Here is an 11,661-nt window from a genome sequence, read left to right as displayed (position 1 = left end):
CCCAGTCACCTGTGTAGCCAGTTGTAGATCAATTTACTTGTCTGTCTCTCCCATTAGACTGGACAGTCTTGGTACAAGTGGCCATGCCTTATTCATTTATGTGAGCTTGGGGGGGGGGCGGTGAACCTAACACTTAGATGGTACCCGACAAACACTTTCTAATAAAATTTCAAAGGAATGAATGATGACTGTTATCCAAATCAAGTAGAATTTAAGGATGTTTATTTCCTTCCCTATTTATTCATAATTAAGAACTGAGCATCTTTTTGATAAATACAGTTTTCTTTTTTCCCCTCGCTGGTTCCTATCTCCACAGGTGAAGAGGATTTGTAGACAGACAGTAACCTGGGGTTTAGGGTGAGCCTGTCCTCTGTCCCAGCTGGATACTCCTATGGGCAGTTGTCTCAGGCTTTTTTAATTCTCAGTCTCTTCAGTTTGGGTTTTTGAGTCAATTGCCTTAAAGGACCTGAATAAAAGAGAAGGCCATAGAGAAAGTTCTAGTGCATCACAAACAGGAAGAGAATCAAATCTGAGTCTATACCATTTGCTGGGGGTACAGTGTGGATTGTTGTTGTTATGAAGTGCTGTCGAGTTGTTTCTGACTCATAGCGTCCCTGTATAGGGTTTTGGAGGAGCAGCTGGTGAGTCTGAACCACCAACCTTGCGGTTCAAATTGACTTTACAGTCCAGCGCGTAAACCCACAGTGCTACACCCAGAATCCACAGTGTGGGTAGAGAGAAGGAAAAACAAAATCTGATCTTACTTCAGAAATCCTGTGAGGTAGAGAGATGATATGACAGCAAATTTACAGATGGGAAACCTCACCCTGGCACAAAGAACAGACCTGCCCAACACCCCTGTGGCAAGTTGGAGGACAGTCAGGATCAAAAACTCAATCTCTTCACCTCTGGCTTCAGACTGATTCCTCCTTACGCCTCTCCCAGGCTTTGAATGCTCTGCTGTTAGAACTATTTGCAAACACCATTGCCGTCTTTCTACTGAATGTGGTAGTGCTTGGTGTGCTGTGAGTTGGTTCTGACTCATAGTGCCTCTGAATAGCATTTCCGAGGCTGACAGTGTCATCTTTCTCCCACCAAGTGACTGGTAGTAGGTTCGAACTGCTGACCTTGTGGTTAGCAGCCCAGCTCATTATCCACTACACGACCAGGGCTCCTTGAGTGCATGACTGTAGTGCCAAAGAAATGCCATATGGACCACTTTCTTTTTCTGGTTTTATAATTCAGTTCACCATGAAGTAAAAACATCGTTACTACTACATTGCCCCACATTTTCCATGGCCCTGAACAGAGAAACACAATACCCCTTAGGCAATGCGTCCCCCTTCCCCTTTCCCATCCATGCCTGTCGTATTGTTAGTGCCACTGAGTTGGTTCCAACTCATAGCAACCCTGTATAGGGTTTCTGGGGAATGGCTGGTGGGCTGTAACAGTTAATAGTCCAGTACTTACCCTACAGTACCACACTACGGCTCCATCCATGTCCTGATGTTGTACGCCATCGAGTCGGTTCCGACTCATAAGAACCCTGTATAGAGTTTCTGAGAGCAGCTGGTGGATTTCATCTGCCGATCTCGCTATTAGCAATCCAGTGCTTACCCTGTGGCACCACACCAGGGCTCCCCTCCATCCCTAGTGATAATAATCCACCACTTACAATTTTTTGCCTCTATGTATCTTCCTAGTCTGGGTAGTTCATAAAAGTGGGACGACTCATACAATATATGTCCTGTGTTCATATGCTCTTTTCACTCAGTATATATATTTATATTTTTTCACTTAGTATATTTTTAAGCTTCATCCATCTCATAGCATTTATCAGCATTTCATTTCTCTTTATGGATGAATAATTTTCCTTTGTAGGTGTATATCACATTTGTTCTTTAGTGGCCACCTGGACTGTTTCCACCTTTTGGCCGTTGTCAATAATGCTGCAGTGAGCATTGGTGTGTGAATACTCACACAGGTTACTTTCTATGCAAAGAGTAGGTTCAGACCAATCATGATGGGTCTACCAGATCATCTGTTCAGTCATGCAAAATAAGGTGTAGAACACAACTTCGTTCTGATGTAGTCTACCTAAAAAAATGAACTCCATCAAGATTTTAGATCTAAAGATGTATTTATAAACTAAATAACAAATTTGTTGTTGATGTTGCTAAGTGACATCGAGTCAGTTCCGACTCACAGAGACCCTGTATAGGGTTTCCGAGGAGTGGCTGGTTGGTTTGAATTGCTGACCTTACAGTTAACAGTCCAGTGCTTATCCTACAGCATCACACCAGGACTAATTAAAAGATGTCAATAAGAATTGAAAAGAAAAATTAGAAAGGTAAACATTTTGCAAAAGAATAACCTGATCTCTTCAAAAGATTTCGGTGTGTGAAAAGTGGACTTTGTCAGATTAGAAGAGATGTAACCAGATGCAATACTTGGTTTGAGCAAACCAATTACAAAAGATGTCTGGCTATTGGGAGAATTTGAGCATGGAATATTTAATCCAACTATAAGATTTAATGAAAGCTTAGACATGGTAGTAAATTGATATCACAAACCAAAAAAAACCACTGAGTTCAAAATAATATATACATCATGCTTCATTTTGGTTAAAATGCACATATGTGTATACATAAAATTTGATCTGAAAAGTATTAGAAATAGTGATGACAAACCAGGTGATGTTTTTATTTTCTTACTCTTGCATGATCTGAGTTTCTAGGATGTGATGAAATTTTGCTTTATAAAATTTTAATAAAAACCTACTTTAAAACTTGTATGACCAGATACAAAATGTCACATAGTGTATGACTCCATTCCTTGAAATATCAACAATAGATAAACCCTGTCCATATTATAAAGACAGAACCAAGATGGCTGCCAGGGATTAGAGAGAGGGCAAATAGGAGAAACCTCCTACTGGGTAAGAGGTTTTACTTTGCAGTGATGGAAATGTTTTAGAACTAGATATAAGGAGCTCTGGTAGCGTAGTGGTTACGAATAGGGCTGCGAACCTTAAGGTCAGTGGTTCGAAACTACCAGCTGCTCCGCGGGAGAAAGATGAGGCTTTCTACTCCCGTAAAGATTTACACCCTCGGAAACCCTATACAGGGTCGCTATGGGTCGGAACCGACTCGATGGCACATAACAACAACAACAACAAATGGGTGATGATTGCACAACATTGTGAATATATTAAATGTTCACTTTAGAATCATTGGTCTTATGCTAAGTAAAGTTTACCTTAATAATTTTTTTTTTAAAGCTTGCATGAAAGCCAAACTTTTCAATCCACCATACAACCCTTGTCCCTATCACACCCCTGCCCTGCACCTCTCCAACCTGCATTTCGATTCAGCTTCAAGCCCAGACTGTCTGCTCACTGTCCTTCACCTCACTGACTTCTGCACAGTCCTTTCATCTCACTGTTTCCTTTCCCTCCACCATCTCCTTACCTCTTTCTTTAAAACAGAGTCCAAACGTAGCCCCATGCCTCTTCCAGACAACCTGTCCTCATGAACATACCCTTTGCTTTATGGGCTCAGGGGATAGTAATGCTCTCACCACTGAGGGGGTTGTAGGGTTAAGCGAGAGCATGGAATACAAAACCCTTGCTACAGAGAGACGCCATGAGCTCACATTCCTCATTTGAGGCATGGACTGCTTAATTTCCCTTGTCTTAATAATGGATGGGTTTTTATTCTTTGAAGCCTCACTGTATGTTTATGTCTTCACATAGCCCAAGTGGGGTCCTGGGCTGAGTAGCTAGCTACCTATTCCACGGCCTCTGCCCCTGTGTGGCCCTCACTCCTAGGAAGAGCTGCCTGCCTCTGAGGCCCTGTGTTCGTCCTGACCAACCTAGCCTCAGAGGAGCAAATGGATCCATCTTAGAACCATGCCAAAGGCCTCAGGCCATCCTGCCTTCACCATCTCCAAGTAGATGGATGAGGGCAGCGGACTGTGGACCCAGTAATCAGATCCCAGAAAAGTAAGTGATGGGTGAGTCCAACCCCTCCCTGTACTTCTATGCATAGGAGAGCTCAGACAAAAGCCATCACTGAATGGTCTCTGTCCCAGGACTCCACAGCTTCCACGGAGAGAGGCAGGCAACGAGGTCATCGTAGAGACCAACACTGCTGGGAAGGCCATCCGACTGACTCCCCCTCCACCCCCCTCCTGCTGAAGGAACGAATCAGGACAGAGACTTCTGACGCCACTCTCAGACCCCTTCTCCCAAGTGCACACTCACCTCCAGTGGGCGTTACCTCTCCTGTCATAGACCTGGGACCTGGACTCGTCCAGCAGGGACACCGTACTGCTTGGTGTCTGCATCTTGGACAGCCTCTCCTTCATGCCACTGATGTTGCTCTGCAGCCCCCAGGCATTGCAGAGTTTGGGCAGACTGTCTTCCTGGTCTGTCTGCAAGGAGTCCTCCGGAGGGTCCAAGGGGCAGAATGTCACCTGCAACGGGGCCACAGTGTTCAGGAGAGTTGAGAAGACAGGGGTCCCGATTCCAGAACCCCAGCCCTAGCCTTTGGGGGTCACCGCTGCTGTCTGACTGTATTTCACCCTGCCTCACCCAAAGACAGGGTGAGAAACACAGATGTGGGAGATGACCCTGAGGCCAGGTGACCAACTGGCTTTTCCTAGGTTGTCCTTTATTTTGACATTATGTCCTCAATCTGCTCTTGGAGTTATAGTGTCTTTTTTGTTTGTCTGCTTGTAAGGAAACAATTGTTCTTGTTAAGTGCCATCGAGTCGGTTCTGATGCATAATGACCCTGCATAGGGTTCCCAAGGATGGATTGGTTTTAAAGTCCTTACTTAGAAAAATTAAAATTAGGAACCTGAAAATTATTTTTGAAATTTTCCTGGCCAGTGAAATCTAAGAATCACTGAAATGGAAGGCTTCGTATACTCAAAGGAAGACGCATAGTGCGTTATATGTTGAGCTGCTAACTGCAAGGTCTGCAGTTTAAGTCCACCAGCTGCTCCTCAGGGAAAGATGAGACTTTCTGCTTCTGTAAAGATTTACAGCCTCGGAAACTCTATACATTCAGTCAGCCATGCTCAAAGGAGGAATCAGTGAAATTATCCAATTATTCATGCTCCTAGGTGAAGCAGAGACCCAAAGAGCAAGATGATTTGGTCAAAGTAGCATATCTACAGCATTGGTATGGGGTTGTGGTTTTTATATGTTTGGTGGTGGTGTGCTGTGGAGTTGGCTCTGATTCATAGAGACCCTGTATAGGCTTTTTTTGCGGGAGCAGAAAGCCTCATCTTTCTCCTGTGGAACCGCTGGTGGTTTTGACTTGGAAGTACTACTCTAACAGAGCGCCTTATTACATGTTTTATGTGCTCTCAAGTCAGTTTCCACTCATAGCAACTTATTGTACAACAGAATGAAACACTGCCTGATTCTTCTGGTTCTTCACCATCCTCACAATTGTTACTATGTTTGAACCATTGTTGCCACTGTGTTAATCCATCTTGGCTCTTCCTTGTTTTGGTTTATCCTCTACCAAGCATGATGTTCTTCTCTAGGGACTGGTCCCTCCTGATGATGTATCCAAAGCATGTGAGACAAAGTCTTGCCATCCTCCCTTCTAAGGAACATTCTGGCTATGCAGATTTGTTAATTCTTCCGGTAATCAATGGTCTATTCAGTATTCTTCACCAACACCATAATTCAAACGCATCAATTCTCTGTGCGTTACAGCAGGGCTTTTGTCTGAGCCATACCTAATTTAATTCATGGATCTTCCCTTTCCTTTGCTATGTGACCTGGGACAAGTGTCTTTTGTGCCTTACATTTTAGTTCTTCATTTACAAATAGTGGACAATAATTCTAACTATCATTGAGGGTTGCTTTTGAAGATTACATGAGGAAATACCCATAAAGTGCTGGGCACGTAGAAAATTTTTATAATTGTGATCTGTCATTATTATTTTGGGTCAGTGGTTCTCAAAGTAAGGTCTGTGGGCCCCTGGGAATTTTTTTACCTCTTGGAGCCCCTGAGAAATGGGTCCACTCAAAGTATAAGAGAGACCAATGAATTTTAATGTGACCTAGTATGAAAAGCTCATTGATATAGTCAAGGATTTCACATTGCAAAGAACCTTTAAGGAACTACCATTTGTCAAGTCTTGGTGTGAAGTAAAGAAAAAATTTCACAATGATCAGAAAAGACTTATAAATGACTCCTCTCTTTTCCAATTAGGTATCTGTGTGAGGTTGAATTTTCTTCATGTTCTTCAGTCAAAACTATATCTCACACACAACAGATTGACTGTAATAGCAGATATATTTGAGTATCCAGCTGTCTTCTATTAAGTCAAACATTAAAAGATTTGTAAAATCTTTTTTTACAAACAAAAAATGCCACCCTTCTTACTTTTTTTTGAAAATATACTTTTCATAAAATTATGTCATTTATGGTAACATGTAATGGATTAACTGTTTATTTTGAATGATATATTTAAATGTATCAATTCATTCAAAAAAGTTTAAATGCATTTAAATTTTATTAAAATAATATATTAAAATGTTTCTTATCTTTAATTTCTAATAGGGTAAATATCAACAGATACAATCTATATAAACAAATATTTTGGGGTTCTCACTGATTTTTAAGAGGATAAAAGTGTCTCCAGACCAAAATGTTTGAGAACCACTATTCTGGTAGCGTAGTGGTTACGAGTCGGGCTGCCAACCTCAAGGTCAACCGTTAGAAACTACCAGCGGTTCTGTGGGAGAAAGAGGAGGCGTGCTGCTCCCGTAAAGATTTACAGCCTTGAAAACCCTGTGCAGGGTCACTTTGAGTCGGAGCCGACTCCAAGGTACTTAACAACAACAACAACAATTCTTGGTAAAGATCAGGCCAAAGTGATGTTAACAATCTCTTCGACCTTCCCCAAACTAACTGTGCCCTTCTGCCTGGCCTCAACCACCTCTACCCTAGCTTCTGCACAGAGAGTTCACTCATGCTATGTGAATAAATATGGAGACTTTGATGCTAAATTTCCACCCTCTCCAACTCCACCTTGTGCCCGCAGCAAAGGTAAAGGTGGGGCAGGAGGGCATTGTTCAGGCAGTGAGCCATGGAAAGTAATGAGGAGGACACTGGTTGTAACAGGAGACTTCCCACACAACCAAGAACACACCAACAACACGTGACGGGACCCAGAGGAGCTTCCCAGAGTGCCTCACCAGGAACTTGGCTGTCTGGTTGTTCTTAGTGTACTTGTAGAGCCTACGAAGCTGCTTCGCCTCCAGTTCAGAGAAGAGAGAGACAAATTGCCAGAGCATCCTGCAGAGAGTAGGGAGAGACTTGAGGCTGAGGGAGGTAGAGCACAGCTCCTTTCCCATCTACATTTGTCCTGTAACCAGGACCCACCTAAGGAGAAACTGACCACATGCTACTAGCTTGGTTTTTGGTTGGGGAGTAGCGGGGTAGGGAGGTGGAGACTTGACAGACACTTCTGTACATCAGCACCTTGTGCTGATAATCAGTATCCAAAGAAGGTGGTAGAGTTCATTCTCCTGGAAGTTCAGACGAGGTCTTTGGTGCAGTGATATTGCTCTGAGCAACTAGGGCCATCTGTTCTTTCCATCCCCTCATCTCTATACCCTCTCCAAAATCCCGACTCCCCCAAATAGAGATAAAGAATTTTGGGATCTTTACTGGGGAAGGAAGGATCAAACCTAAAACCAAAAGGGAAGAACACATTCAACGTTTCTCAAGTTGGAAAAACTGAAGAAAAAATTCAAGCCACAACTTGTGATGATGAAGAAATTTATGGACAAAATATTGAATGACGCAGGAAACATCCAAAGAAAATGGAAGGAATACATAGTCAATGCTCACCCATTTCAAAAGGTAGCGTATGTTCAAGAACTAATGCTATTGAAGGAAAAAGTCCAAGCAACACTGAAGGCATTGATAAAAAAACAAGACTCCAGGAAGCGATGGAATATAAATTGAAATCTTTCAATAAACTGAGACAGTGCTGGAAACACTCACTTGCCTATGCCAAGAACTTTGGAATATAGCCACCTGGCCAACTGATTGGAAGACATTCATGTGTGTGCCCATTCCAAAGAAAGGTGACCCAACTGATTGCAGATATCATAGAACAATATCATTAATACCACGTGCAAGTAAATTTTTGCCATAGACAAATTCAAAACCTGTTGTAGCAGTACATCAACAGGGAGCTGCCTGAGTTCAAACCAGATTCAGAAGAGGATGTGGAACTAGGGATATCTTTACTGATGCCAAATGGATCTTGGCTAAAAGCAGAGATTACCAGAAAGATGTCTACTTGTGTTTTATATTAACTGTGTAAAGGCATTCAGTTGTGTGGATTGTAACAAACTATGTGCCAGGTTTGTAACCTTTTGCCATACTGATTCAGTCTGGATGCTGAGTAAATAATCTCAGGAGATGGATTGGCTGAAGAAGAACATGGCATCTGAATTAGAGGAAGACTCGTTAACAACTTTTATATGTGAATGATACAACATTGCTTGCTGTAAGATAAGAGGATTTAAAATACTTACTGATGAAAATCAGAGACTACAGCCTTCAGTTTGTATTGAACCTCACTGTAAACAAACAAACAGAATCCTCACAACTGGTACATTAGGTAACATCATGATAAACAGAGAAAAGATTGAAGTTGTCAAAGACTTCTTTTTGCTTGAATCCGCAATAAATGCTCATGGAAGCAGCAATCAAGGAATCAAAAGACATATTTCATTAAATAAATCTGCTGAAAAATACCTCTTTAAAGTGTTAAAGAGGAAAGATGTCAGTGTAAGGACTTAAGTGTGCCTGACCTAAGCCATGGTATTTTAATCATCTCATACACATGTGAAAATTGGACAATGAATAAGGAAGACTGTAGAAGAATTAATGCATTTGAATTACAGTGTTGGTGAAGAATATTGAAAATACCATTGACTGACTGCCAGAAATACAAACAAATCTATCTTGGAAGAAGTACGGTCAGGATGCTTCTTAAGTGAGGATGGGAAGATGTTGTCTTTCATACTTTGGACATGTTATCAGGAGGGATCAGTCTCTGGAGAAAGACATCATGGATGGTCAAGTAGAGGGTCAGGAATAAAAGGAAGACTCCCTCAGTGAGATAGCTTGACATAGTGGCAACAACCATTGTGAGGATGACACAGGACCAGACAGTGTTTTGTTCTGTTGTGCATAGGGTTTGCTATTCAGTCAGAACTGAATCCACAGCACCTAACAGCAACAACACTGGGATATGATCTTGAATGGAGAGAATGTGGCCCAGGAATGGGTGTTGAGGGAAGGGCCAGGTAGCTGCCCTACTTCCTCCAGTGCTTGATTTCCCAGGCTCGGCAGTAGTGCTGCAGAAAGGTATTGATGTGGTCCCCGAGGACCACCAGGCTCCGCTTCATGTTCTTCAGCTTCGTTTTCTGGGGAAGGTCCTTTGGCAGGTGTAGCTTTCTCAGGAACTTCTTCAGAGGCCTTAGGTATTCTTTACACTGAGGAAACAACAGATGCAAAGAGGAACCATGATAAAAAAGAAAAGGTAACCGGTAGGCCCAAGTAACCCGATAACCAGGAGAGTCCAGCGCCCTTGATCCAAAAAGGATTGTATGTTTTGGGTGAGGAGAGTCCAGTCAACTCCTACCCTATTTCCTCCCCATGGGTGTAACAACTGGGGCCATGAGCTATGGATCTGAGGTCCACTATTTCCTGATCCAAATCTCTGGATTCACAGGGACCTAGGACTCACAATTTTGAAGGTGTCCTGACTCAGGCCCTCGGCATGGCACACAAGTGAGTCTCCAGCAGGGATGGTTCTGGAACTCTTCTCTATGCAGGGCACATCAATCACCTGGCAGGGGACAGAGGACAGCAGTCAGCTGGGGGTCTTGGGCCAGTGGCCCTGAGTGGCAGTGGTGTGACAACCACTGACCCAAATGCCAGTCAAAGTCTGACTCCATGTTCTCTATGATCTCTCCTTGAGCCAGCATTGATGTGAGTGAGCCATGAACAAAGAAACTGAAGTCTGAAAATCTTGACTTAGAAAATTTAGAATGTCTTACCATTTCTTTCATGATGTTCTTAAGTGTTGTTGAGTTGGTTCCAACTAATAGCAACCCTGTATAGGGTTTCCAGTGGGTGAGTTTGAATCGCCTATCTTGCAGTTCAAATTGACCTTGAGGTCGAGTGCTTATCCTATGGCACCACACCAGGATATAGCATATTAGACTAGTTAACTTTGAGAAGCAAATTCTTTGAGGTTAGATATCATCCCTGTTTACAGCTGAGAACACTCAGGCACTAAAAGATGTAAGTGACTTCTTGAAGTCTTAATGAGCAGAGACTCGTTCATTCATTCATTCAGCAAATATTTATTGCGTGCTTAAGTCCCAGATGAAAAAGCCCTCGTGGTACAGTGGTTAAGTACTCAGCTGCTAACCAAAAGGTCAGCCGTTTGGACCCATCAGCTGCTCCACAGAAGAAAGATGTGGCTGTCTGTTTCTATAAAGATTCCAGCCTTTGAAATCCTGTGGGGCAGTTCTACTCGGTCCTATAGAATCATAGTGAGTCAGAATCGGCTCGGTGGCAACAGGTTTGGTTTGGTTTTTGGTTAAGTCTCAGGTTCACCCTTTTGTATCTCTATCATTTCTCATCATGCCATACATCTCATGGACACTCAGGAAAAAAATGTATGATGGTGATGATGAAAGGAAACTGTTTTGACAGCAAAACTGGGGCGCAAAAAAAAAAATCTTGAAATTAATGAAGACAGATTGAGAAATACTAGACGTCAGTGTCAGAGCACAGGATTAGATTGATATACTGGAGGTGTGCCTCATCTTTCAAAAGCCTCTCTGAAAAGTGATCCTTAATTTCTGCTTATGTTTAGTGGGAACATGGAAGACCCAGGTGCTGATCCTGTGAGCGTGAGAGACCTGGGGACAGGGAGGGAGGGATAAAACATGGGGTGTCTCCTCCAAACACTGGAGAGATAGGCCTCAGCTCACTCAGCTCCACAGACCACACACCACACACACACACAGTCCTTGTGACTTCATAACCAACAGTAAGATGGGACCCCTTCCAATCATCTTGTCAGAACTATATGTCCTAGATAAATGTTTGACTGAAGTAACCCTCTGCTGTTCCTGAAGGCCTCTTACTAATTCAGGGACCCCACCATTTCCCCATCTTTTCTTCTTCCTTGAGTTTCATGGTCTCTGCTTTCTGAAACCACTCACTGACTATCTTCCCCTCCAGTCCCATTTCACCTTCTCTTGTGGCTCGTGCCCTTCACCCCCTTGCCCATCTGAAGCTTCCATCTCAATAGATGCGCTGGTGGACTCCAGGGAGGTGCTCCTCGTGTCCCCTTCTGCTTCTGTAATCTGAGTATCTCAGGGAGTGGTCAAGTTGGCTCCAGAACTCAGAGAAAAACCATGGCAACTGCTAACACAGAGCCCAGGACCCCTCCCCCCCATACCCTCATTCCTGGGGGTGGCCAACAGCTGCCTCTTTCAACTGGGAACTGGATTAGGGAACTGGGCACAGGCAGCGGGTGGACCCAGGACTTCGTCATAGCTGACAGCTGGTCTGGAGGGGCTATTGAACCTTCT

General features: G+C 43.2%; 1 protein-coding gene across 1 annotated transcript; it reads right to left on the bottom strand.

Annotated features, from left to right (window-relative positions):
* Positions 1-404: 404 nt before the first annotated feature.
* Positions 405-11,370, bottom strand: LOC102839993 (chromosome unknown open reading frame, human C17orf64). Its single transcript, XM_006832354.1, has 6 exons — positions 11,320-11,370; positions 9,798-9,899; positions 9,368-9,543; positions 7,225-7,324; positions 4,281-4,476; positions 405-466 (listed from the first exon to the last, which is right to left on the bottom strand). The coding sequence occupies exons 1-6, from the start codon at positions 11,368-11,370 to the stop codon at positions 405-407; spliced, it is 687 nt and encodes a 228-aa protein (XP_006832417.1).
* Positions 11,371-11,661: the final 291 nt, after the last annotated feature.

This window comes from Chrysochloris asiatica, unplaced genomic scaffold (genome assembly GCF_000296735.1).
Source record: "Chrysochloris asiatica unplaced genomic scaffold, ChrAsi1.0 scaffold00007, whole genome shotgun sequence".
NCBI classification, from domain to species: domain Eukaryota; kingdom Metazoa; phylum Chordata; class Mammalia; order Afrosoricida; family Chrysochloridae; genus Chrysochloris; species Chrysochloris asiatica.
This window is presented reverse-complemented; position numbering and strand designations above follow the sequence as displayed.

Coding starts and splice junctions, on each gene's coding strand:
- LOC102839993 (XM_006832354.1), bottom strand. CDS start 11,370: ATGGAAGCTTCAGATGGGCAAGGGGGTGAAGGGCACGAGCCACAAGAG. Junction 9,900..11,319: donor GGCACGAGCCACAAGAGAAG/GTGAAATGGGAC, acceptor GTCCCCTGCCAG/GTGATTGATGTGCCCTGCAT. Junction 4,477..7,224: donor ACCAGACAGCCAAGTTCCTG/GTGAGGCACTCT, acceptor GCCCCGTTGCAG/GTGACATTCTGCCCCTTGGA.